The 27,951-nt window shown below is 49.6% G+C and overlaps 1 protein-coding gene and 1 long non-coding RNA gene across 2 annotated transcripts; both read left to right on the forward strand.

The window, feature by feature from the left end:
• The first annotated feature begins 274 nt into the window (after positions 1–274).
• Positions 275–27,888, forward strand: LOC143821138 (vasoactive intestinal polypeptide receptor 1-like). Its single transcript, XM_077304783.1, has 13 exons — positions 275–492; positions 13,292–13,391; positions 14,272–14,379; positions 14,869–14,978; positions 16,503–16,600; positions 17,092–17,224; positions 18,596–18,749; positions 20,449–20,509; positions 21,277–21,349; positions 22,072–22,163; positions 23,260–23,389; positions 24,552–24,593; positions 26,133–27,888. Exons 1-13 carry the CDS (start codon positions 457–459, stop codon positions 26,310–26,312), a joined length of 1,317 nt encoding a protein of 438 aa, XP_077160898.1. The 5' UTR covers positions 275–456; the 3' UTR covers positions 26,313–27,888.
• LOC143821139 (uncharacterized) lies at positions 4,844–10,882 on the forward strand. The gene is made up of 2 exons (XR_013225696.1): positions 4,844–5,049; positions 10,625–10,882. It is a non-coding gene; the product is annotated as an uncharacterized LOC143821139 (long non-coding RNA).
• Positions 27,889–27,951: the final 63 nt, after the last annotated feature.

Consider the following 27,951-nt stretch of genomic DNA (forward strand, 5'->3'; position numbering starts at 1 on the left):
CTCCAGATGTCTCCAGACTACAATTCCCACGAGCCCCTGCCCAGATGTTGCTGGCAGGGGTTCATGGGGATTGTAGTCCATGGACATCAGGAGAGCCACCCTTTGGTCACTACATCATTCACACATGGTGGCCCAAGGAAGTTCTCCATGTGGTCGGCTTAGCCAGCTTTGCTTCTCCTTAACATCCGTTCCTCCGGCTGCTGCGGATTTGCATTTTTGCCTTCTGCACGGTCTCCAGTGTTACTCATGCAACATGTTCGGTAGTTTCGATAGGAAAGCACTTCGTCAAGAATGGCAGGAATGACAACGAATTCTGGAGGTTTTTCCTCTCACCTGAGCCTTGGTACCTGGGCAAGGAGGGTCTGCTGAGCTGAAGAGGTGCAGGCAAGAGGAGGGGCTGGGAATTGTCAAGGGAGCTCGGAGAGGGGCAGACTCCCTCGTTCTCTGCTGCTGAGGATGCTGCTAACTTTTTGCGGCTTGCTTCTCGCACCGGTAAGCAAATCCAGCTTTTCTTTTTCATGGGGGAGTCGGAACGGGGGAGCTTTTGAAGAAAGGGAGAGCTGCACATTTCATGTACGCGCCAAAGTCCCTTGCTCCCTGCCTCTAATCTTCTGCCGTGCTCTCGGTGGGGTTGTTAGAAAGAGTCGTCTTTTTATCACACCCTTAGTTTGCTTTTCGTTTTTTTCATGAAGCGTACAGCCCCTGTGTCGAATTCGGGTTATTCCACACCGGCGAACCGAGGGGCGCAAAGATGTGACTGTGACCGTAGAATGCAGGGCTTAGCTCCACATTAACAAACACAGAACGCATGGGCACAAGCTTGTATGTGTCATGCCGGCAATCACGGAGTTTATGCAGGGTTTTTGTTCCCCTGTCCACACCTGGGCTTTTCTTGCTGCTTTCTGTGGGTCTCCTTCGTAGAGAGAAACTTTTATCTTTAACAGATGATCAGGACTCAGAAGGGAGCAATCGGCAGCTTTGTCAGACTATGAGCCATGTTTTTCATTTAAAAAAAGATATGATTTATTTCTCTTTGTTAAGAAAGAGAGATGAGAGAGAGAGAGAGAGAGAGAGAGAGAGAGAGAGAGAGAGAGAGAGAGAGAGAGAGAGAGAGAGAGAGAGAGAGAGAGAGAGAGAGAGAGAGAGAAATTATATTATGGAGATGGGAGCAGGAGAAAAAATAGATGGGAAAATATTTAAAAGCACAGATTTCCTTATAGATTGGATGTAGATCATGTCTTATATATTATGCTGGTGAATGCACTCTTTGATCTCCCTCTCATCTGTATGCACTTTTGGTTGGCAAAGATTCACGGCTGGATCTCTCTGCCTTTCTCTGTCAGCATGGAGCGGTGGTTAAAGAGGGCATCCTGGAGAATCAGGTTTGATGCCCCTCTCTTCCACATGCAGCCAGCTGGGTGACCTTGGGCCAGTCACCGTTCTCTTAGATGTGTTCTCACAGGGCAGTTCTCTCAGAGCTCTCTCAGTGCCCCTGACCTCACAGGTGTCTGTTGTAGGGAGAGGAAGGGATAGGTGTTTATAAGCCGCTTTGAGACTCTTTGGGGTAGTGAAAGGTAGAGGCTGCACAAGGACTTATCCTGGATGTTTGAGGCTGATCCTGCACTGAGCATGGGGTGGGACTAGATGGCCTGCATGGCCCCTTCCAACTCTGGGATTTTATGAGTCTAGTTCAGCAGTGGAATGGGCTGTTTAAGGAGGTGGGGAGCTCCCCCTCACTGGTGGTCTTCAGGCAGCTGCTGGACAGATCCTTCTCCTGGATGCTGGAGGCTGATCCTGCACTGAGCAGGGGGCCTGCATGGCCCCTTGCCACTCTAGGATTCTTCTATTCCTTCTCTCTCTGTTGCTCACTCATGTCCAAAGAGTTTTCCGAATCAACCCCCTTGAACATTTGATCGTTTGTATCCTAACACAACTTTGTTTCAGAGGCGGTCAGATAAGCAGAGTCCTCAGAAAGCACACCAACAGGGAGGAAAACTTCGTAAGCAGGAGGCGTGCTGAAAAACACGCCTTTCCTGAGAACATTTGGTGTTTGAAAGCCGAACGCTGTGACATTTTTTAAAGAAATATTTTTTGGCCCAAATTCAGCTCTCGTCAGAACTGTGTGGCTTCTCTTTTTCTCTCAATGCGTGTGCCACCGTACGCACACGTACATGTTTTCCGGAACAGAAATTCACAACAACAAAAAAGAAGACACAGAATAAACTCTTGCAGATTTGAATCTTGTAGTGAGGAGCCTTCCCCACATGTCGGGAATGTGAGATTTGTGCAGTTCTAATATATAAATCTTAGATATGGGCCTTTCCAACACCCACTCCCATGGATTTCTCATGTGGCAAAAGCAGCATGTATGTCCAAGCATACTAGATGGTGGCAAATGCTACCCTTACCTGGGCCTGACTTGGGTTCTCCTATTAATTCCCCTGGCCCCCTGTGAGCAGCATTCAGGGGTGGGAGTTGCACTGCTCCCCCTGACCTACCCCACAAGTAGCTACTAGGAGCGTGCATGAAGCTAAATGCTGGGAGCCAGTCTGAGTGCAGCAGCTAAAGAGTGGCAGCCTCTAATTGGGAGAACTGGGTTTGATTTTCTGCTCCTTCTCCACATGTAGCCAGGTGGGTGACCTGGGGCCAGTCACAGTTCTCTCTGAGCTGATCTTGCAGAACAGTCTCTCTGAGCTCTCTCAGCCCCATCTACCTAACAGGGTATATGTTGTGGGGAGAGGAAGGGACAGGTGTTTGTAACCCACATTAGGACTCCTTTGGGTACAGAAAAGTGGGGTATAAAAAAAAAACAGCTCCTTATAATTCCTTATAATAATTCCTTATAATATAATTCAGTATTTTCTGGGTATTATTTAAGCTGAGTAGATTCTCCAATCTGATAGGCTAAGGACAGAGCTGAGCTTGCACAAAAGCTGAATGGGGGGGGGGCACATATAAGAATAAAAATAAAAATAAATAAAATAAATATTCCACTATACCGATCAGCTGGGGTGTCAGGAGATGAGAGCTCCCAGCCGCCTCAGCTGGGGCTGGCTCCTGTTACAACTCCATTTAAATTCACCCCACGTACCACCCTGAAGGCAACATAAAGGTAAAGGTCTCCCCTGTGCAAGCACCGAGTCATGTCTGACCCTTGGGGTGACGCCCTCCAGCGTTTTCATGGCAGACTCAATACGGGGTGGTTTGCCAGTGCCTTCCCCAGTCATTACCGTTTACCCCCCAGCAAGCTGGGTGCTCATTTTACCGACCTCGGAAGGATGGGAGGCTGAGTCAACCTTGAGCCGTCTGCTGGGATCGAACTCCCAGCCTCATGGGCAGACACCTTCAGACTGCATGTCTGCTGCCTTACCACTCTGCCCCACAAGAGGCTCATTGTGTCATTATACAGGGGTCCTATTAAGTGACACAAATGCCTCAAAAGGACCTCCGGAGATAGGTTAGAAAAAACAAGTTACCTAGTCAAGATAGTACTCAGGGCCTAGACTGATGCCCACCGGCAGTTCTTTTGGGTCAGTGAGGGCCCACCTAAGCCTACCCATGATTCGGTCCCACTTGGACACAGGCAGGGGATAGGGGGGGTAGGGTTCGCAGCCCCAGTTTGGGAAATTCCTGAAGATTTGGGGACGGAGGGCAGTGCTATGGAGCCCACTCTCCAATGCCTCCCTTTTCTCCGGGGGAACAGATCCCTGCTGTCTGGAGAGGCGCTGTCATTCCGGGGGATTCCCCAGGCCCCCCCTGGAGGCTGGCATCCTTGCCCATGACCCGGCCCTGCCTCTTTCTCCTCTCTGCCCAGCCCAGGGCTCCAGTCACCACTTTGCCCAGGCCGTTTCTCTTTTCTTTCGCCTCACGTGACAAACGTTTTGTCGGTGTTGCAGGCTGTGGTTGGGCGTTTGATGCGCTCTCGGAATAATGATCGTTGCTATTATGCGCTAAGCATCCGAAGCACTTTTGACAGCGATGAACTTTTAATTGGCACGACCGCGAGAAAAGCGGAACATGTCAAAGGGAAGCATCAGACGCTGAAAGGAAACTTTCCCCTGCGTTGGCAGCTCGATGAGGAAGGCGTCACGATCTGCAGAGGAGTGGGGCGGAACAGCATCTTCGGGGTGACGCCTACCTGGGGTGGGAGGTGGGTGCCAGGCGTTTATTGACAAGCTGAAAGAGAAGGGGATCATTGAAAGACGAACTGGGTGGGGGGTGGGGAGATATAGTGCCTCTTTTGACTCGCAGGGATCTGCAAACCAGCCAGGGGTCTGCAGACCCCTGAGGATCCACAGGAGCTCTGGAGGAGGTCTGCAGCCCTTCCCCTCCTGCATTACAGCAGGGGTAGTCAACCTGTGGTCCTCCAGATGTCAATGGACTACAATTCCCATGAGCCCCTGCTAGCGTTCACTCCCTTGGTCCTGTCACTCATTTGAGAAATATAGGCTGCCTCTCCAGAATCCTGGTCAAGGCACGTTTAGGATTAAAAGTCTACTGTATAAAAAACAAGCTGTAAAAACACAAGCTGCATACAATCTATCCACAAATTAAAAAGCTGATAAGAGAAACTGACCTATTAGAAGCCTGGGTACAAACATGCATTTTAACCTCATTCCTAGAAGGAAGAAAAGTCAACGGCGTTTTTAATATCCTAGCAATGCCCGCAACATTTTTGCTTTAAAAAAAGAATCCCTGGCATCTCAACATTACATGTTAATTCAGATTTATCGGATCTGCCAGCCCTGAAATAGATGCTCCATAATACATTCGGATATTGATACAAGTCTGCTTATATTAACTCACGGCTTTAAAAGGCAGGGTATTTTTAACCATCGGTGTCAGGATTGTAGAATCTCTGTCATAAATTAGCCTGAGTTCCTCCATGTCAGTTATATTACTAGTTGGGGCCCGGCGCCTGCTAGTCCCGGCCTTGTAGTTTGTAAGCAATAAAATAGAATAGTGATGTTATGTTAACCTTATCTTGTTATGGGCAGAAAGGGCTGTTTGTCACCTCTTTCAAGGATGGGAGTTTGGAATCCTGTTTTGGTTTCACATATGTCTTTTCTCACTCACCTCCCCCCCTTGGGAACTGTCAAGTTTTGGGCGGGAGAAATGTATTGATAAGCTGAGGCAAATCTGGCTTCTAGTCAGATTTGACTTTTCAGTCCATTGCGTGTAGTGCTAATCAATAAAACTATTTTTCTTTTGAATAAGTTTTGTTGTGAGTTTCCTGTGCGCTTGACATCAAGTCAAATCTCACAACTCCTTTCACCTGCAAAATGCAGGGCGAGGGACATACTTTTTCTGATCAGGGAGAGGGCCTGGATTGGGACCTCTCCCAGGCCGAAGGCGCTGGTGCGGGGCCGCACAGCTCGGCCATGATGCGGGCTGTCTCGGGGGCAACCCCGGGGCCCGAGGAATTTTTGGAACGTCACATCACCCAGCGCAGGCGATTGTCAAAGTACGACCGCCCTACTGGGGATGAACGCTGGCCGGAGCACCTGGGACTGCCTAGCTACGCGCTGGAGCCTGTGGGTGAGACACAGGACTTGCAGTACAAGCTGGACAGGGTGACTAACTGGCTGCAGGACCTCTCGGGTCGGCTGGATCCGGAGGAGAGACGCCGAACACAACGCCTGCTTAAGGACGTGCTCGGTGGGGGTGCACACGATACTAGTGCACGGAGAGAGAGCGGTGGGTTTGCACTGCAGGAACACGGCATGGCGGCCGCACAAGCAACGGCAGAGGCGGCTGAGGCGTTGGCCAGAGCCCGGGCTCAGCTAGAAATCGAAGCAGAGGCGGAAGCACGCGCAAGAGCGCAGAGGGAGAGAGAAGACGAAGGCGAGGAACGAGAGGACGAAGGCGGCGCGGGCGGCGACGGTGCTGGCGGAGACGGCGCGGACGGAGGCGAGGACGCAGCAGCGGCGGCGGCGGCACGGGCAGCGGCGGATGTCGCGGGAGCCGAGGCGGCGGCAGCAGCGGCGGCGCGTGAAGCAGCGCGAGCGGCCGCGCGAGCAGCAGCAGCGGCGCAGGCAGCGGAACGAGCGAGAGCGGCGGCTGGGAGAGGGAGAGGCATTGGCCGGGGTGCGAGACCCCCGGCCCCGGCCCCAGCACCGGCGGACTGGGGTCCCGGGCGCCTACCTGCCCACCTCCGTGGGGTGGAAATGCGGAACACCTATAAGTTCAAGGCAAAGTTTTCTGGGGACCCCTCCGATTTCCCCACGTTCCTGGTGCACCTCCAAGCCTACATGATGGACATGGGGTTCACTTTCCAAGACGACGCCGAACGGGTGCGTTTCGTGGGGCAAGCCCTGGAAGGCAAAGCCGCCAAATGGTTTGTGGATTTGTACCGTTACCACCCCCAAGCCACCCGCGACTACAACCATTTCATGAGGGCCCTGTGCCAGATGTACGTGGAGCCGTTTGAACGGGAGACTGCGGAGAAGAAACTCCGGGCTCACCGGCAAGGGAAATTGTCAGTGGTTGAGTACGCCAGGGAATTTAAGGAGCTGGCTTCCTCTGTGCCGGACTGGACGGAGCCCCAACGTGTGCTGGCGTTTGTGGGGGGTCTCAATCCCACTCTGGCTGACAAGTGCCTCCTCCTGGAAGACCCCCTCACCGTCGAAGGGTGGGTCCAGCTGGCTGGAGAAATGGAAAACCGCTTGGAACGGGCCTCAATGGTGCAAGCCCTGGCCGGGAAAACCATGGCGAAGACTTCCACCCCGGTGAAGACCAAGCCCAGAACCAAATTGGAACCGGCGGAGCGCACTCGGCGCATGGAGAAAGGGCTGTGCTTGGGATGTGGCCAAGCCGGGCACTTCCTCGCACACTGCCCAACGAAAGCGGCTTCGACCCCGAAAGCTGCGAGCAGCGCCCCATCGAAAGCCGCGCCTGCCAAGAAAACCACCACGAAGAAAAGCACCAAATCTCTCCTGGTTCCAGTGACTGCCGTGCCAGCGGTAGACGACTCGTTCGAGGAGGGAAGCGGGCTGGAGGACGAGGATCAAGCTGAGGAGCAGTCGGGAAACGAGGACGGTCTGCTGTAAAGGCGCCCCGCCAGCAGGCCGCCAACAGGGGCAAACGCGTGGTGAGTGATTCCCCCTTGCTACTCCTACCGGCCAACCTCTCTAACCCCAAGTCGGGAAAAACGGTGGGAATCCGATGTATCGTGGACTCGGGGTGCACCCAATCCCTGGTGAGCCCAGCACTGGCCGAGACTTTGGGGGTGGGGAAAGTGGCACTGAAGGAACCCTTGCCAATCACCCAGTTAGATGGGAAATGCGCTCCCGGAGGGGAAGCTACGGCAAAGACTCGCCCCATGGACTTGGACATAAAAAAACATTGGGAGCAAATCCAACCTTTGGTGGCCCCTCACTCTGCCTTCCCATGCGTGTTGGGGTTGGATTGGCTGAGGGAACATGATCCCCTTGTGAAGTGGAAGGAAGGGACTGTGGAATTTACCTCCGCCGCCTGCGAGCAGCACACGCGGCAGCAGGGTCCTCCGAGGTCCGGGGTGGTGGCTGCTTTGGGGGTGGGGGTGGACGCGCTCCCTCCTGAATACCGGGACTTTGGTGATGTGTTCGCGGAGGTGGAGTGCAACCAGCTTCCCCCCCACCGCAAAACTGACTGTGCCATCGAATTAAAGAAGGGAGAGCCTCTCCCCAAAGCCAAACTTTATTCCATGAGCCCGCGGGAGATGGCGGAGCTTAGGGAATTTTTGGATAAAAACCTAGCAAGGGGTTTTATTAGACCAGCCACATCTTCCTTGGCAGCCCCGGTCCTTTTCGTAAAAAAGAAGGACGGTTCGCTGCGGTTGTGCACAGACTACCGCGGGTTGAACGCGGTCTCCACCTGCAACGCCTACCCGCTTCCCCTGATAAAAGACTTGTTGGGCCACTTGGGGAAGGCGAGCGTTTTCACGAAACTGGACTTAAGGGAAGCCTACTATCGAGTTCGGATCAAGAAGGGGCATGAATATTTAACGGCTTTTAATACGCCCCTGGGGCAGTTTGAATACACCGTAATGCCGTTCGGCCTCGCCGGCGCTCCGGGCGTGTTCATGAATATGATAAATGAAATTATGCATGATTTATTGTACCAAGGGGTGTTGGTTTATATTGATGATATTCTTGTGTATTCAGAAAATGTTGAGAGTCATACTAAGCTGGTCCGCGAAGTGCTCCGCCGCTTGCGGAAGCACCAATTGTTTGCTAAACTGTCAAAATGTGAGTTCCACCGCGATGCAGTGGAGTTTTTGGGTTTCCGGGTCTCCCAGGCTGGGATCGAAATGGACCCTGGCAAAGTGCGCGATTTGCTGGTGTGGGAGCCTCCCCGCACCAGGAGGCAATTACAAAGTTTCTTAGGATTCGCTAATTTTTACAGGACCTTCATTCCCAACTTTGCCAAGGTTGCGCTGCCCCTCACTGACTTGTTAAAAACCAAAGGGGGGAAGACGGCAAGCCGACCTGGGGCGCCTCTCCTTTGGACTCCCGCCTGTCAGGAGGCGTTTGATAAATTAAAACTGTTATTCACGTCTGAACCTGTGTTGGCCCATGCCGACCCATCTAAGCAATTTACAGTACAAGTAGATTCCTCGGACGTAGCAATGGGGGCCGTGATCCTCCAAGAAGGGGGGGACGGGAAATTGCACCCCCTGGCCTATTTATCAAAGAAATTTTCAGCTGCGGAAAGAAATTGGGCAATTTGGGAAAAAGAGGCGGCTGCAGTGAAATTGGCCCTTTCCACCTGGCGGCATTGGCTGGAGGGGTCCACGATCCCGTTTGTAGTCTGGACAGATCATAAAAACCTTCAGGCACTCAAGCAGCCCCGCTCGCTTTCCGCCAAGCAAATGAGATGGGCGGAGTTTTTTGCTCGTTTCAACTTTTCCCTAAAGCATCTCCCTGGCAAACTGAATTTTTTGGCTGATGCACTATCGCGCCTGCCTCAGTACAACAGCAAACGAGACCCATTGGTGGATACCGTCTTTACCCCCGCCCAACTGGGGATGGCCGCTGTGACGCGCAGCCACACAAAGACTGATACGCCCATCCCAGGGGGCTGGGTCCAAAAGGAGTTGTCAACTGACCCAGAGTTTTGTTCCCTCCGCCCTGATCTGTCTGAAAAGGGGGGGCTCTTTTTCAAAGGCGAAAGACTCTTTGTGCCTGCCGCGGCCCGGGGAAAAGTTTTAAAACTTTGCCACGATGCAAAAACCGCTGGACATTTTGGTTTTGTAAAAACTCTGCACCTGGTTAGGAGACAGTACTGGTGGCCATCCTTGCGTAAAGATGTGGAAAAATATGTGCAGGGGTGCCCCGTTTGTATTGCCTCAAAACCAATTGGGGGCAAGAGGAAGGGGCTTTTGCAACCACAGCCCACCCCCTCACGTCCATGGACTGATGTGACTATGGACTTTATCACAGACCTGCCCCCCAGCCAAGGGAACACTGTTATCTGGGTAGTAGTGGATGCTTTTTCCAAACAGGCTCATTTCATCCCCTGCACGGGAGTGCCCTCAGCACCAAAACTGGCCTCTCTTTTTATTAAACACGTGGTACGTCTGCACGGGATCCCGACACGTGTCCTGACGGATCGGGGCCCCCAGTTCGTTTCCAAGTTTTGGAGGGAGCTTCTTAAGCTATTAGGTGTGGAGCAAGCCCTCACCTCAGGCTATCACCCAGAGTCAAATGGCCAGACCGAAAGAGTAAACCAAATCCTAGAACAGTACTTACGCTGTTTCATCAATCACCAGCAGGATGATTGGGTTTCTTTATTGCCACTTGCTGAATTCGCCTATAACAATGGGGTCCACTCCTCAACTGGGGTATCGCCCTTCAAGGTGGTGTACGGAACTGATTTGGTGTCAGCCCCCACCTGGGGACTTAGCTCCGCGGAGGTTCCTGACATAAACAAATGGGCAGCCTCCATCAGTATGGGCTGGCCGGAGATCGTTGCCAGTCTCAAGGAAGCCAAACATGCCTATAAGGCTCAAGCTGATAAGAAGAGAGTACCTGCACCTGATTGGAAAGTGGGTGATTTAGCCTACCTGTCTACTAAAAACTTAAGGTGCCAGCAGAAATCCAAGAAACTTGGTCCAAAGTATGTGGGACCATTTAAAGTGGTGAAACTGATAAATGCTGTGACTGTGGAGCTAGCTCTGCCAAAAACTTACAGGAATGTGCATCCGGTTTTTCATTCCAGCCTGCTGCGAAGAGCTCCAGCCCCGGACGAGTGGCACCCTCCTCCATCTATGCCTGTTCCAATTTACATCGATAAGGACACCCACTATGAAGTCAACCAAATCTTAGACTCTCGATTGCATAAGGGTCGCCTTCAATATTTGGTCGATTGGAAGGATTTCCCCTCTGGGGATAAAGAGTGGGTTGAGGCTGGGAACGTGAAGGCACCCCGCCTTCTCCGGGCTTTCCATCGAGCATTTCCTGATTGTCCTCGCCCGGTTGATGCCGGCTAGTTGGGGGAGTGAAGTTAGTTTTAATGTGGAGGGATGTCAGGATTGTAGAATCTCTGTCATAAATTAGCCTGAGTTCCTCCATGTCAGTTATATTACTAGTTGGGGCCCGGCGCCTGCTAGTCCCGGCCTTGTAGTTTGTAAGCAATAAAATAGAATAGTGATGTTATGTTAACCTTATCTTGTTATGGGCAGAAAGGGCTGTTTGTCACCTCTTTCAAGGATGGGAGTTTGGAATCCTGTTTTGGTTTCACATATGTCTTTTCTCACTCACCTCCCCCCCTTGGGAACTGTCAAGTTTTGGGCGGGAGAAATGTATTGATAAGCTGAGGCAAATCTGGCTTCTAGTCAGATTTGACTTTTCAGTCCATTGCGTGTAGTGCTAATCAATAAAACTATTTTTCTTTTGAATAAGTTTTGTTGTGAGTTTCCTGTGCGCTTGACAATCGGGGCTTTGATCTCCAATAGATCTCCACTTTTATCGAACTCAGGACGGTTGATATTTTAAGCTTGGGTGTTAACGAGATGCTCGACTTTGTTATAATTTTAGGTGAGCTGGAGCTGATTTGCCAGGCCTCGTTTGCATAATTGGGCGAGATCAAGGTGATAAATATTGAATATGGATTTCTGAGCTCCATGAGAACAGCCTCTCTGCTCCGGTGAGACAGTTCCAGAGGCCTGTTCTTTTGCTGAGTTTATTTACTCTATTTAAAATACTTGTGGGACTGCCATTTTCTCAAGCAGTTCGGGAACCAAGGTTGCACTGTGCCGTCCAGCATGAGAGAAATGCCCCTGAAGCCAAAGCCATACGAGACCTACCTCACTGCCATTGGGAAGGCCGGGCCAAGATGTGACGATATCTTGTCACATAAACGGATCTTCACTTAGAAAGCTCTCACCTTGAACTTTCAAAGTACCATTTAATTGAGATTTGAGTTTATTTAATTTAATGTTTAAAGTTTTAATTTACATGTGGGGCACGGTAGGCAAAGGATGGTGGGGTGAGGAGATGGGGTGCTGGTTTTTATGTTTATTTCCATATTTTTATTTTATAATTTTGTTTGTGTGGGGGGCTTGGCAGTGGGCGTGGCCTGCTGGCATCACTTCCGTGGTCCCTCGGAGCCTGAAAAATATTCCATGGCCAACAGGTTGAAAAGGGCGGAGCTAGAGCCCCACCCAATGGGATTGCTTCATTTCCGGGTCATGCCGGAAATGATGTCATTGAATGGGGCAGTTCTGATCACCCGCCCCATTTTGCCCCCCCCCCCCCAATTTCCCTTCCACCTTCCAACTGAGTGGCGGCAGGATGGGTGGGAGATCTCCCACTTCTTGCAGGCAGCTCGTGACCCCAAATATAACCCAGGTCTCCCACAAAACCTGCCGGCAGAACAGCGGTCTCTCGACTAAATCACCCAAACCAATTTTCTTCTCATGAATCCGTTTCGCATTCATTTCCTCAGTCTATTCAGCCACCCGCCGAAGATTGTCTGGGGCCTTTTCAGACAAAAGCTTGTGTGTGTGTGTGTGTGTGGGGGGGGGGGAATTACAAATCAACATGTTTGCCCTGTAATTCTGTTCCCCTTGATTTCTGAAAACCCAGCGGAGAAGTATCACAGCAAATAATAATTCTGTGCTATTACCTGTCTTGAAAAGCTTCTTAGGTAGCACAAGGGTGTATGAGGGGCGAGGAGGGGGGTGATTTTTCCAACCACCCCCCTGAATAGGATCTTTTGAAATGTAAATTGGATTGTCCTTTTCAGAGTAACCGTTATGTTACCGTCCTCGTTGCTGAAAGTCGGGCATTTGTTTGGTCTGGCACAGCACGCACACACGTGCGCACACACAAAATTCAGTTCAGGCCGATATGGCTTTTTGAACAAACAAAACACATTACATGGCCACTGCCCTACCAAATGTTCAAAAGCGGGTCCCGATTGTGAATAAGGATGGAGACTATTTTGGGACGTAGGTATCTCAATATTGCAAAAGGAATAAAAAGGAAATTGCCGATTGCAGGCATTCGGCTGAGGAAAGAGGACTTGTTTGGGCTGGACTGGGTGAAGAACAATAATTCTCTTCAATGCTTACTCAATGTAATTTGTGCTGCAGTGAGTGAGCTACATTTGCGGGGGGGGGTGTCATTCTGTCACTTTAAATGTTCATAGGTGTAATCTCCTTGATTGGGATGCTTCACTTTGTCTTCACCTGGGAGCTGCTCTCTGACCCCTCCGCTCTCCCTTGGTCCTGTCACCAACCCTTCACATGGCCTTCCATGGAGATGCTCATCTCTGCAGGTGATGAGTTTTATTGAGAAGATGCTCTTCTCAATAAAACTATTGAGAAGACAAACAACTCTGTATAGAAACTCTTAAGTGTTGTCTGTGGTCATTCTGCTTGTTCAGGAGGCAAGCAGGGAGGAAGTGTCCTCGAAGGAGCAGGAAGTCTCCAAATGAGCCAATCAGGATGCGGGAGGAGCTAATTTGAAAAATACCAGGAAGTTCCTGATTGAACTATGCAAAAATACCCATTTCCTCCGATGCCCCCAGCAGGATATCTCTTCATATATGCTGTTGAATCACGCACACAACAGATCTTGTCTATTTTGACCACAACTATGGTGTGCTGATTGCCTCTCTGATGGAGGGGGAAGCAGAATTGACAGATCCGCTACCTACGCGCCCATGGCAATATGGCTTGGGAATCATGCAAACTTACTCCTGATGCCGCCCCTTCTGACTCTATGCAGAGCCCCCACGCACTGCCTCTGCCCACTTGGATTTGTGAGTCAGCTTGGGAGATGCCTTATCTTTTGCTTCTTTCTAGGTGGCCTCCATCCATCCCGAATGCAAGATTTTCCAGCAGGTCCTGAAAGACGAGGCTGAGTGTTTGGAAAGGAAACATGCGCTCGCCCCAGATTTTGAAGGTAATCAACGTGGGTCTTGTGGTTATGATTGCCCCACTCCTGCCGGGGCCTGGAGATCTCCCAGCACAGCAGCTGATCTCCAGACTGCAGAGATCAGGTCCCCTGGAGAAGGGGGAAGGTGGGGAGGATGGAGACTGCGGCAACACATCAACACTGAACTCCCTCCCCTCCTCAAAAGTCCGTCCTCATAAGAACGGAAGAAAGGGGGGAAAGGAGAGAAGTCCTGGGGATTTCCGTACCCTGCTTTTCACTGCCCAAAGGTGTTTCAGAGCGGCTTCCAATCGCCTTCCCTTCCTCTCCCCACAACAGACACCCTGTGAGGGAGGTGAGACAGAAGCATGACTGGCCCCAGGTCACCCAGCTGGCTGCAGGTGGAGGAGGAATGGGGAATCAAACCCAGCTCTGCAGATCAGAGGCCGTCAATCTTTAACCATTATACAGCCCTGGCTCTCAAAGAAGAGCTGTTTCTTTTCTACCCCACTTTTCACTACCAGAACGAGCCTCCAGGTGGCTTACCCTCGCCTTCCCTTCCTCTCCCTGTGAGGCAGGTGGGCTGAGAGAACTGCTCTGTGAGAACAGCTCTAAGAGAACTGGGGCGGGCCCAAGATTACCCAGCTGACTGCTGGATAATCGAACCCGGCTCTCCAGATCAGAGGCTGACACTCTTAACGACAATACCATGCTGGCTCTCCCCAGCATCCTCCTCCTCCTCTTCTTCTTAATTGCTGCAATAATCCTTACTTCAGTTATTAAAACCAGTCTATTTTGCTGTGATATTATTGTTTTCATCATGACTGCATATCCCGTATCAGATGCTTCCCTCCTCAGATGCTGATTATACACGTTAATCTAGCCAAGTGTGTTGGTCTTTTTTCAACAGGGTGCGCTGGGGTTTGGGACGGCCTGAACTGCTGGCCACCGGCCACCTTCGGAGAGGTCGTGACCATCTCATGTCCAGCATTCTTCGAAGAAATCACCAATGTCCAAGGCAAGAAATGTCACCCCTTTCTGTTGGCTTCTTGGCATGCTGTACACTTAACTGATCACAGATCTATCTAGCTTGTTTGTGTTTAGCGTGCTTGTCCTTCAAGGTGTTTAAGCTGGTGTATATTTCTCACAACAACCCTGAGAGGCAGGCAAGGAAGAGGGTATACAAGTGACCCAGTGTCACAGCCAATGCCCTGGGAGCCTGAGGGTTTCCTCTGCAATGACTGCATTTATTTACTTAATTTATATATATATATATATATATATATTTATATACATTATAAATTATAATTATATGCCCCCTTTCCCCTCCCCAATGGGGACCCAAACTGGTTTACAGCTCTTGCCCCTCTTCCATTTCACCTTCACACCAACCCTGTTAGGTAGGCTATGCTGAGAGGCAGCCAGCTTCAGTGGCAGAGTGAGGATCTGAACATGGGTCTCCTAGCCTGATGCTTTAACTACTACACTATGTTGACATCTTCTACAGGGTTCCTGCACAGAAACTGTACACCGGGCAATTACTGGTCTGAGCCATTTCCACCATACTCTGTGGCCTGTGGATTTGAAGAAAGTTTAATGAAAGGGCCAGAAGATCAGGTCAGTGAAGACTTAAACCCATTCCACAGATGTTGGATAATGCACTTTAGAAGTAGATTTTAACAAAATATTTCCCATGGAACTCCCTCCCAACATTTTCCCTTCCTCCTTCCTCTTGGCAGCCCCCAGATCGTCAACATTCCCTATTTTCTTTTCTCTGTCCCCCCTCCCTCTAACCTGGCTCAAATGAGTCTTCCCTTAATGGCCAAAACAACTCTGCAATGAACCCTTCCTTCTGCCCTTTACTGCCAGAAAGCAAGGCTTGAAGGCTGGCAATATTGGTGAGGTTGCCTAGCAATGGACACTGACACCATTGATTTCTTTAAACTGCAGGTACTACTCTATCATTTTGGAGGTTTTCAGCCATCTCCATGTATCCCCCCCCCTTCGGGCTTATAGAGGGTAGCAGGTGACAGTGGAGGAGCAAGAGGGTTGTGAGTGTCCTGCATTGTGACGGGGGTTGGACTAGATGACCCAGGAGGTCCCTTCCAACTCTGTTATTCTATTATTCCAGGACATATTGTCTGTTTGCCACACATATTATTCTGCTGTCCCTGTGTTATTTCTTCCTGATGTAAGGCTATTTGGGGGGAGGGGGGAGAATGGCATTTGCACTCAATGTCCGATCTAATCTGCCCATCTTGTTCAGATTTCTGCCGTCCTGGTCCAAGTCGATATCTCGCCAAATGGCTTGTGCAGATTGACATGGCAGGAAGAAGACACTTTGGGCCCCCGTGCAAAAGGCGGCCTGTAAATATTGTTAATGACTAATTAATGGGGGGAATTCCAACATGATGGTTCTCACTTCGTAAAAGTTCTGCAGAGAAGGATAGCATGCTAGAGGTGAACACAACATTAACACCTGTTGTCACGTGGCTGAATCACATCCTTGAAAGGTCATTGTTTTTGAGACTGTACACTGAGACCTTAGAGTGCTAATTCTGGTTCAGGGAATGCCTGGAGGGTTGGCTGTCGAGCTAGGGGGGCGGGGTCTTGGGACGGGCGGGAACTCAACAGGGGATTATGCCTGGACAGCCCGGGCGAGCTAAGCACAATTGACCCTGGCTTGTATTTGGATGGGAGACCTCGAAGGAACATTAGGGTCTTGTTATGGAGGCAGGCCATGGCAAAGCACCTTTGAACGCCTCTTGCCTGGCTTCTGGACAACCCTAGGACCTCCTGGCTATTCTACAGACAACGCCATACGCTAAATAAACAAGCAAAGACAGAGCACCAACATGACGGTGGATTATGACGGATCAAGGTGCGGAAAGACTCACTGCTTCCGATCTCGGAATGACCTCTGAGAGAACAGCCTGTTTCCGGAGAGCGTAGGAGTTGGCCATCTCTGGTGCAGAAATTTGAAAGCCAATGCATGTGTCTCAGGAGCCAAGAAGAAAGGTTTCTTCTAATTCTTCATTCTCCTCCTCCTCCGTGGTTGCCAAGGGAGACCACACCGGAACGCCGAGAGCCAAGTTGTCCCCCGCGGGTCTCTCTATCTGAATGTTGTCTTTTCCTCCACAGAAATCGTACTACTCTGTGTTCTGGTACATCTACACCACCGGCTATGCCACATCTCTGGCTTCACTCTTTACGGCCCTTCTCATCTTTACCTTCTTTCGGTAAATGGCCATCTAGCCTTTTGGAAACCTCACCTTCACCCACACTGGACTTCCTCCCTTTTCCCTTTCCCGGTTCCAAATCCAGCTTGGTTCGTTGCATGCAAGGTTTAAAATTACCTCTGCCTTTCTCTAAAGATACACGTTGATGGGGCCTGAACTGGTAGAGGCCAGCCAGGAGAGAGATCTTAGAGTCATGTGGTGGAGAACTCACTAAAGAGGTCCACTCAGCATGTGACCAGTGCTAAAAAGGCCCAGTGCTGTACTGGGGGGGGGGGTCATTAGGAAGGGTCCCGAAAACAAACCCAGCAGTATCATAATGGCCCTGTAGTTACAGTCCTGATAGCGCTGTTCTTACAGAGCTCTCTCAACCCCACCTGCCTCACAGGGTGCCTGTTGTGGGGAGACGGAGGGAAGGTGATTTCTGAGAATAGCGGGGTATAAAAACACTTCTTCTTCTGTTTTGATCATTTTCTTCTTCTCTTTCCTCTCAGAAAATTCCACTGCACCCGGAATTACATCCACATGCATTTGTTTGCCTCGTTTATCCTGAGAGCTGCAGCTGTTTTCACCAAAGACGCCATCTTGTTCTCGGACGACAGCCTGGACCACTGCTTGACATCAACGGTGCATCTCTCATCTCCCCCTCCCCACCCACCCCCACCCCCTGGGCTTTTGAAACATGACTCCTGGGTTCAGATTTTACTGTATCGCTCAGCGTGTAGCTTGGTTAATTATAGGCCATTGAGCTTTCTTAATTATATCTGTGCTTTTGTGAGGGGGAAAGGGTAGGTCTGACCTTATCTGGTATTACCGATTTTGTGCCTAAGTTCCCATTTTCTCGCAAGACGGAGGGAGGAGAGAGGAGGGAGGAGAGAATACACTGGGTTTCCTGAGGCTTCTTGAAGCATCTGTCAATGTACAAACAGGAAGCAACACCCAATGCTAACCTTCAGCAGGTAAAACACGCAGAGTTCCCAAAGGCAGGGCAAGCGACACAACCAAAACTAAATCAATAAACAATATCAGCTCAGTTCCCTCACTACAAATATCTAGAACAGGGGTAGTCAAACTGCGGCCCTCCAGATGTCCATGGACTACAATTCCCAGGAGCCCCTGCCAGCGAATGCTGGCAGGGGCTTCTGGGAATTGTAGTCCATGGACATCTGGAGGGCCGCAGTTTGACTACCCCTGTTCTAGAAGATGCTTCCAAGAGAAACTTGACAGTAATTTGCAATTAAAACTGTTATTGATGGAGAATTACCTGTATGGCACATCCCTCCCTCCTGGTGTGGCAAAGGGATTTTGGTTTCTCCCGTGTTTAGTTTGAGGAGAAACCTTCAAATTTCCAGATCTAGCAGCAAGCTGTAGATGTCGTGGTCTGAAGCAGCAGAACAAAGTTGGAGTCCAGGGGTACCTGGAAGACCAGCAGTGTTTTATAACTTGAGTAAAACCTCATTGGTCCCGGACTCAAACTTTGGATGAGCTGGTAATTGTCCATGTCCTTGTTGCTGAGAAATACAAAAATTATACTGATACCTTTATCACTCCTTTTTGAAGATCTTTTTTTCTCTTACTGAACTTTTCTCTCTTTTTTCTTATAAAATTTCTAATAAAAGTGTCTTTGAAAAGGAAACAGTCTGTTGTGGGGGCCAGTCCGAAGCAGGCCCTGACAGAAGCCTTGCGCCCACACAGCTAGCGTTGAAAACTCTGGGTTGGAAAAAACTGAGAGATTTGGGGGTGGAGACGGGAGTGGACTGGATCTGGAGCAGGGAGAGACCTCAGTGGAGGATAATGCTATGGAATTCACCCTCCAAAGCAGCCTTTTTCTCCAGGGGATCTGACCCCTTTAGTCTGGGGATAACCCACAATTCTGGGGATCCAGCCATGGGTACAGTATCCTTGCCAAGAAATCAGCATTGAGGCTGAGTTTCAATCTCACATCGAAGCCATCTCCTGCTTGGCGAGTGACTGGCGAGTTTCTTTCCTGTCCCCTAGGTCCTCTGCAAAGCTGCCATGGCTTTCTTCCAGCTCAGCATTTTGGCCAATTTCTTTTGGCTGCTGGTCGAAGGCCTTTATCTGCAGACCCTGCTGATCCTGACCTTTGTGTCCGACAAGCGCTACGCCTGGAAGTTCGTCCTGATCGGGTGGGGTGAGTCAACAACTTTGGTTCTTCCTCCTACCACTGCCACAGGACTAGGCAGATCAAGAAGGGATTGGATAAGTGTATGGAGCAGAAGTCCATGAGTAGCTATTAGCCCCAGGGTATAGATGGAGCACTCTGCCTGGGGCAATGATGCTCTGTCTTCTTGGTAGTTGGGGGGTCAGAGTGGGAGGGCTTCTGGAGTTCTAGGTGGACCTCCTGAAGGCCCCTGGGTTTCGGCCACTGTCTGACACAAAATGTTGGACTGGATGGGCCATTGGCCTGATCCAGCATGGCTTCCCTTATGTTCTTCGTGCAAAGGCAGGCACAGTTTCTTTAACTTTATGGACTTTCCTTTTCTTATTTTAGTTTTTAGTAGAAGAAGCGGAGCTGGTTTTATGCCCTGCTTTTTGCTACCTGAAGGATTCTCAAAGGGTCTTACAATCCTTCCCTTCCTCTCCCCACAGCAGGCACCCCGTGAGGTAGATGGGGTTGAGAGAGCTCTGTGAGAACTAGCCCAAGGTCATGCATCTGGCTGTATGTGGAGGAGTGGGGAATCAAACCCGTTGCTCCAGATTTGAGGCGACCGCTCTTAACCACTTTACCAAACGGAGTCCAATGGCATCTTTAAGGCCAACAAAGAACACTGCTTGGTTTGCCCCCACCAGATCCTCAGAGAGAGAGACAGAGAGACAGAGAGACAGAGAGACACAGAGATGCCTGCCCAGATGTTGCACCCAACTACCCACATTCTCTGCCTCCTCCTCCTCCTCCCATCTCTGTCCATCACAATTCCTCTGTTTCTTTTTTCTTGTCCACCGCTGGAAGAGTCATCCGGGCCAGGCTCGGATGGACCCTCGAGAGAGACCTGTCGTCTCCCAGCAATTAAAAAGCTCTCTGAGTCATGCTAGCTGACCATTCCATGCTGTTAACCTGACAAAGGACCGGTCAACCGGCAGCTGCTGGATTGTTAGTGTAATTCCCTCCAGTTGACAAGGACAAAAAAGAGAGAGATTAATTACACAAAAATACAGCTCTCAGCAATACAGTCAGGGAAAGACACCCCCTAATACAATGCCTTCTTGCTGCTGGATGACAAGGGACAATTAGCACATTTCCCCTAGCGGTCCATCCTTAAGGTCGCTCTGCATGACGTCCCTCTCAAATTACTGATAAGCTTTAGGGCATGTAACTTTCTCCCAGACCTTTGACACCTGTTCCCGAATCAAAGGAAGGCTTTCACATCTCCCAGCAATCCTAAACAGAGTTGTGTGCTCCAAAGCCCATCTAGTTCAGCAGACATAACTTTGCCTGCTAGGCAGGATTTCTTTAGCACCTGGTTCTCTGCTCTTCTGGAGTCAGCTTCACCTATTAATAAAAAGGGGTTCATTGGAACAGTTCCTTCCTTCCTTCCTTCCTTCCTTCCTTCCTTCCTTCCTTCCTTCCTTTCCTTCCTTCCTTCCTTCCTTCCTCCCTCCCTCCCAGCAATCTGTAAGAGAGCTGAGAATAGCAGCCAATTAGCATAGCAGTCATAAAAGAGTTAACAAACCTGGATGGAATGGTCAGAGTTTTCAGCTTCGATGTCTCTGAAGAAGTCTGCATGCATGCATAATGTTATGTCCAGAAAGAAACTTCTTTGGTCTTCAAGGCACCCCCAGACTCGAACTTTATTCTAGAACCGTGTGGCATTTCATTCTCTTCTTTCCAGGCGCTCCTGTGGCTCTCACGCTGGCATGGATTCTGGCCAGACTTTACAAGCAGAACACCGGGTGAGTCGATGCTGCACATCCCAAGGGGAGAATGACCACCACGAGACTCCTCAGGCTGACGTTCAGGCAAACGGGACCCCTGAAGTCCACCGCCCCACCCGCACTCTGGCTTGCGTGTGCATATTGAACCAAAAAATATATCAGCATTTCTCCTGAATCCCATTGCTGGTATTGTAATCGGATTCAATAAATATTCAAGAATGCTGAATTTTTTGACTCTGTTCTAGCCTAGGGAGACCCTTGTGCTCAACGGTTCCCACAGTCCAGGCTTTCTCAGCCGGAGATTCATGAATCCTTTCTCAACTTTTTAAACATTGAGAAACCTCTGAAACCTTTTTCAGGCTTCGAGAAACCCCAGAAGTGGCCAAATAGGGTTGGGAAGCAGAGCTGTGGACACGCCCACCCGGGGGCCCTCCCCTTCCCCCCAGGCCCATCATTGGCCATGTTGGGGGTGGGGGGGTCAACATGACCATATATAGTCATAACAAATAAATGTTTAACAGATTTTGAAAATAAGTAAAATATCAACTCCCACCCATTTGGAACACCTTTCCAGGGCCATCAAGAAACCCCAAGTTTGGAGAAGGCCCACCCTAACGACTAGTCCACACCGGATCATAAGAGGAGGTCAAGTTCATGAGATGGAGACATCTCAGGATACAAATCAAAATATGTTTATCAATGAGGGGAGCGTCTCTTCCTCCTGGATGGATGTAACCAGTTTCTTCTCCTCTCTCTGGTTCTCTTCCCCCCCCCCCCCCTGGCAGATGCTGGGATGACGAGGAGGAGAGCTCGGCCGTGCTGTGGATCATCAAGGGACCCATCCTCTTAGCGGTCTTGGTGAGTGTTCCTTTTCATCTCTTGATCGCTTTGAAGCTCTGAAAGCCCAGCAATTGTCTTCAGGGGCAGGGGGAGTAGGGGAGTGGCTCGGAGCCTTTTGAACTGACAAACATGTTTTCATTTCATTTCTTCTTCTTTTGGTCATCAAGTGGCAGCCGATTTAAGGTGACTCTGTAGGGATTTCAAATCGAGGCAAGGGAGGTTCGGAGGGGGGTTGTCATTGCCTGTCTCGGCTTAGCGACTCTGGACTTAAGAAAAGAAACAAACTTGGTGAGTGAGTGAGGAAAGCGATAGTCCTAACTGTCTAACTACCTGTTGGTCTTCTTGAGGCAATCAGGGAAGAAGTGTGTTCAACGAAGTCTCCAACTGAGCCAACCAGGACACAGGAGTATTTGAAAAATGCCAAGAAGTTCCTGATTTAAATATGCTAAATTCACGTCTCCTCCGATGCCCCCTACAGGATAGTTGAAGCATGCGCGCTATAGATCATGCATATGTCAACACAACCCTGCTTAGTGTCCAAGATCTGAAAACACCTCTGGTGACCTTCCCTGGTGACCTCCCAACCAAGAACTAACCAGAGCATATCCTGCGTAGCTTCCTAGATTGGAGGAGAGAGGGCTAGCCGTTGTCCGCCTCTGCATGGTCACATGGAATCAGCCATATTTATCGAGCTGTCCTAGTGACTGACATCTGGATTTCTCCTCCTGTCATCTTTTCAGGTGAACTTCATGATTTTCCTGAACGTTATACGAATTTTGGTGCAGAAATTAAAATCTTCAGAGGCCAGAGGAAGACACCCAAGAAATTTTGTGTAAGTAATCAGATCTCTCACACACATTGCCAGAAGACGTTGGGCTCGATCCCTCGACTTATGTAAGCAGAAAGGTTTCCCTGTATGAAAATACTTTTGCCAAAGTCTCCCCCCACCCAAAAAAATCCCCTTTCAGCCTGCGGGAACCTCTGGAATTTTAACAGAGTGTAGTTGGTCCAGGCCCATAAGCGCAAAGCTGCCTCTTTCCTGCTCCTGAGCATGGTAAAGGTAAAGGTAAAGGTATCCCCTGTGCAAGCACCGAGTCATGTCTGACCCTTGGGGTGACGCCCTCTAGCGTTTTCATGGCAGACTCAATACGGGGTGGTTTGCCAGTGCCTTCCCCAGTCATGACCGTTTACCCCCCAGCAAGCTGGGTACTCATTTTACCGACCTCGGACGGTTGGAAGGCTGAGTCGACCTTGAGCCGGCTGCTGGGATCGAACTCCCAACCTCATGAGCAAAGCTTTCAGGCGGCTGCCTTACCACTCTGCGCCACAAGAGGCTCATTGCGCCACAAGAGGCTCATCCTGAGCATGGAGGCTCCATTAAATCATCTGGGATAAAGTACAAGGTGTGATGACCAGCTGGAGGGTTGGGGAAGGGGACTTAGCAAAGTGGGATGTCGGAAACAGTGTGAACATCATTATGTCTCTTCCAGGGACAACCCACAATTGACAGTGGGCAGTTTAGCAAGTGCTGGAAAATCTATACCATAGAGTTTCCAGCACTTCCTAGAGCTACTATTGTAGAGAGCCACCGAGGTCCTGTGGTTAAGGGAAGCAGACTCTAATCTGGAAAATTAGATTGGATTCTCTAAATAAAGCCACTTGTGTTACCTTGGGCCAGTCACAGTTCTCTCAAAGCCCCCTCAGACCCATCTACTTCACAGGGTGTCTGTTGTGGGAAGAGGAAGTGTTTAAAATAAAAATGTTTGGCTGCCTCCCAGAGTTGCAACAGACAATGGCGGTGATTGGCAGGAGGTTCTAGCCAGAGGCCAGGCTGCCCGGTTGGAGAAGATAATGATAACTTTCTGGAAATGTTCCTATTTTGGCTCAGCACCAGTTCTGAACGGGACTCGTGTCCTTTTCTTTTTCAGGAGACTGGCCAAATCCACCCTGCTTCTCATTCCTCTCTTTGGAGTACACTATGTTGTCTTTGCTTTCTTCCCTGAGGGTACCGGGATGGACGCCAGACTGTACATCGAGCTGGGCTTGGGCTCTTTTCAGGCAAGGGATGCGCCCGGAACCTAGAGATAGGGAGCTTCACATGCTATATTTAGGATTTTTCAGGATATTTAAAGAGACCCTTTAAGTGCCTGGGACTGAGACTTCACTCCAAGCCATGACTTTGAATGCTATAGCAATATTGGGATTCGACAATATCAGGAAATACCGATATTTTCGGTTTCAATATACCTGAACCCAAAACATCCTTTTCTTTGCACATCCCTAATTGAGAGGTAGCTTGCCATTGTTTGGCTCTAGATAGCAACCCTGGCCCTCTGATTTGTTTCCCTGCCGAGCAGAGAAGTTTGCATTCAGGGAGCCAGTTTGGTGTCATGGTTAAGGGTGGTGGCCTCTAATCTGTAGAGCTGGGTTTGATTCCCCGCTCCTCCACATGCAGCCAGTTGGGCGACCTTGGGCCAGTCTCAGTCTCTTTCAGCCCCACCTCCCTCACAGGATGTCTGTTGTGGGGAGAGGAAGGGAAAGCAATAGGAAGCCACTTTGAGACTCCTTTGGGTAGTGGGAAAAGGGGTATAAAAACCAATGCCGCTTTTTTAGTATAACTACCATAATCTTCAAGTGGGCCAGAGGCAGTGCAAGAACCATCTTGAATTGCAGTAAAAATGACCAAACCAATATATTTATATAAAACCAAACAATGTATAAGACTAGGATGAATTGACCTCTAGTCCCGAAAATGGCCACCCAAGGCTTATAGAAGCAATTCCTGATGAAACGGAATATGTGTGTGTGTGTGTGTGTAGGAGGAGGCCCATAATTACCTGGTTGTATCTGTGCTGCCCTCATTCAAAAGTATGGTGGGAGTGCTGCATTTTACAGGCACTGCAGAACTGCTGAAGTTAAAAAAAGGTCCTGATCTCACATGGGAGCCCATTCCACCAAGCCAGGGCCAGGGCCAGGGCCAGGGCCAAAAATTCTCTGATCAACGCTTGTTGGCATTGGTTGTGCATAGAGCCCTTCGGGGAACGTATTCAGATAGGTGGTCTCTAAGAGATGCAGGACCTGGATGTGTGTAGCCTTAAACCATGTATATGATTCCCCTAATACTGCTGTTCAACTGGTAGAGTTAATCCTGCACTTTCGTATCTTGATGGGTGCTGAGACAGCACATCTCAGGGTGTTTCTTTCCCGCTTTTCCTTTCAGGGCTTTTTTGTTGCCCTTCTCTACTGTTTCCTGAATGGAGAGGTGAGTAGAAGCCAGAATTGCCACTCTGGAACGGGGGATTTGGCTGCAGAGGAGAGGACAAGCAGTAATGGGTTTAAACATCAAGTACAACGATATAGGCTAGATATCAGGAAAAGAAAATTTCACAGTCAGAGTAGTTCAGCAGTGGAATAGGCTGCCTAAGGAGGTGGTGAGCTCCCCCTCACTGGCAGTCTTCAAGCAAAGGTTGGATACACACTTTTCTTGGATGCTTTAGGATGCTTAGGGCTAATCCTGCGTTGAGCAGGGGGCTGGACTAGATGGCCTGTATGGCCCCTTCCAACTCTATGATTTGGGGGGGCGGATCCTGGAGAAGAGGGGATTTGGGCAAGAGAGGGCTCAGGGCGGTAACCACAGGCATACTGAACAATAAATAACACAATGTCATTAAATCATAACATTCAAATTGTGAATTAATATATATTCCAGTTTAAAAAGAATTCGTTCCAAGCGCCGTCTCCTTTCCTCTCATGAGAGGTCGATGCACATAAAAATTGACCAGTTTGGTGATGGTTTGGTTGATCTTTTTCACCAGAGAGGCCATAATTTCAAGATTATTTCTGGCCTCAAGCCTAGGTCTGGTGGAAGAGCTCCATTTTACAGGCCCTGCGGAAGTGTTCTAGGTCCCGCAGGGCCCTGATCTCCCCAGGTAAAGCGCTCCACCAAGCTGGGGCCAGACCCTAAAAGGCAGTTCCGCAGGGCCTGTAAGACAGCTCTTCCGCCAGGCGTATGGCTCAGGTCTAGAAATGCCATCAAGAATACCGGATGAAGAAGACCTCATCTGCCTAATCAGAAGACCTCACCAAATTAACGAGATCAAGAATACACTGGCCTCCCTGCTTGAAAATCCACCCCTTAGATAAACCCTCTAAGGATTCCCTTCAGATCAGTGGCCCTCTAAAATTCCTGGCCAAGAGGAGGCAGCCATGGCTTTGGATTAGTGGGGTTAATTATTTAATTTTAATTTTTTAATATATTGTATTTATTTAGAAAGATACAGAAAGAAGAATAAGTACTGTATTGCAGTTATATACTACAGCTACTCTTTGGAAGAAAGGCAGAATATTCAGGAAACATAGATTTACCAATACAGATCTCATGCTTTTATATCATCTGGATAGTTTACTAACCCCATAGTTATTATATATGGTCTAAAGCAGGGGTAGTCAACCTGTGGTCCTCCAGATGTCCATGGACTACAATTCCCACGAGCCCCTGCCAGCGAACGCTGGCAGGGGCTCGTGGGAATTGTAGTCCATGGACATCTGGAGGACCACAGGTTGACTACCCCTGGTCTAAAGGTCGCTCCTTTTTCTTCTGTTGCAAGTTTGATTTTACTGTTCAATTTAGTCTAGGACTGGCCTCCAGTTTCTTCTGAATATCAACACTGATTTCATAGAACCAGAGAACCAGAAGGTTGGGCCCCCCCAGGCTCATCTAGTCCAGCCCCCTGCAGACTGCAGGAAATTCACAAACCTCCCAGAGCTGTCAAGAGCGCTTCTTCTTCTCTTCTCCCCTTAGGTCCAGGCTGAGTTCAAGAAATTCCTGCGCAAATGGCGCTACCAACGTTACCTGCGTTTCTCGCGAAAGCATCGGAGAATCTCTGGGGACAACAGTCCGGTCAATTATTTCACGCAGCTCTCCCTGCTGGACAGGATCAGCCCCCAAAAGAGCAACTGCCCGAATAGCTCCTCCTTCTGAAGCTGATTGACATGGCCCAACTTCCATGTCCCCCAAAACACGCCTCGTGCTACGCTGAGACAGAAGCTGGGAGTGACACCAGAAGCAAAGAAGAGAAGAGAGCTGGTAGGGGGATAATCACCCGATTTGCACAACCCGAAGGAAACCCAGAGTGGCTTACATACACCTCGCCGCACAACAGGCAGCCTGTGAGGGAGGTGGGGCTGAGAGAGCTCTGCAAGAACAGTTCCAATAACTGTGACTAGCCCAAGGTCACCCAGCTAGCTGCATGTGAAGGAGTGGAGCATTCTGGATTTGCTGATACTGCCTCCCAAATTTGAGAGTGTTTGTAAATTTCAGAGGCTTCCCTGTCTCTAATAGTCGCTATTGGTGCTGTCTTCAGATAGGAATCTAATTAAATATTGAGAAAAATCATCTCTGGCCTTGGGCTCCACCTGCTGGTTCCAGAAATCTCCATTGCAGAGATTGCTGTTGCCTTTTGACTTACCTTGAAGGTGTGAAGGTGCCTTCTGCTGCACCAGCTCACGGTCCGCCAATCGGAAGACATATCTGAAGAAGGAAGCAGTGGCTCCCGAAAACTCCTCCCCTGTCGCACATTTTAGTCTTGACTCAGGCTCTTTTCTCCTGCTACAGACAGACTGACCTGGCGACCCACCCAGACAGTCCATCAAGCTCAGCATCAACCACTGTGACTGGCACGAGGTCTCCAAGGTCACAGGAGATCTGCTGCCCAGTCCTCTTAACTGAAGATGCCGGGGACTGAACCTGGGACCTTCTGCACGCCAAGCAGGTGTCCCACCACTGAGCCCTCCCTCATTAACTCACAGAAGCCACAAACTGAACCTTTCCAGGACAAATCCCACATTAGATTTATGAACCAGGCAGAAGTTCCACGCTGACCAGGGTAGCAGTCAATTTTTTGGCCTGATCCAGCGTGGCTTCTCTTATGTTCTTAATATCGTTTTGATCAGCCTGGCGAAATTTTTCAGGGCATTCCCATTAGGGAAGAGCCCACATTCCCAAACCTTTGCACATTCCCATTTTGCTTCTGTCTCTCCCTTGTGAGAAACCAAGGTGTGTTTCTATCCCCCCCCCTTCTTCCTGCCAGTTTTTCCCTGTGAAAAGAAACGTCTCCTTTTCAACCTCATCGTTGCATCCCTTCCATATATACGGCCTCACTGACAGCTGCGGAAATAAAACAGGGGGCGAGTGAGGGCACTGAGGCACACCCCAGATCAACTCAGAACAAAAGGGGACACCGCAGATTATCTCTGATCATCTTGCCGTTTCTGACTTCTCCTGAGAACTGTCGTCCGGCTGTCGTCACAAAACCCGAGATGCCCAAGGAACACGCCTCAGCACTTTTTAATTCATATTATTACATTTTCTTTTTAATAACATATATTCTCAAACTCCAAAATATATCTCACAGTACGGGAGAACAGAAAAAAACAGAGCACTACTTGAACACAAAAAGTGATCTTTACAACTCTGATCAGAAGCAATTCTGACTCTGGGTTGCTCCTTACACAGAACGATCTCCTTCTTCAACAGGCAAAGTCCAGAACTCGCCGGATGACCCGATGTTGTCTTTATTTTTACATTCAACAGAAAGCTACCCGTAAGAGAGTACCTTTGT

Source organism: Paroedura picta, chromosome 11 (assembly GCF_049243985.1).
Source record: "Paroedura picta isolate Pp20150507F chromosome 11, Ppicta_v3.0, whole genome shotgun sequence".
Classification (NCBI taxonomy): domain Eukaryota; kingdom Metazoa; phylum Chordata; class Lepidosauria; order Squamata; family Gekkonidae; genus Paroedura; species Paroedura picta.

Coding starts and splice junctions, on each gene's coding strand:
- LOC143821138 (XM_077304783.1), top strand. CDS start 457: ATGCTGCTAACTTTTTGCGGCTTGCTTCTCGCACCG. Junction 13,392..14,271: donor GCTCGCCCCAGATTTTGAAG/GTAATCAACGTG, acceptor TTTTTTCAACAG/GGTGCGCTGGGGTTTGGGAC. Junction 20,510..21,276: donor CTTTACAAGCAGAACACCGG/GTGAGTCGATGC, acceptor CCCCCCTGGCAG/ATGCTGGGATGACGAGGAGG.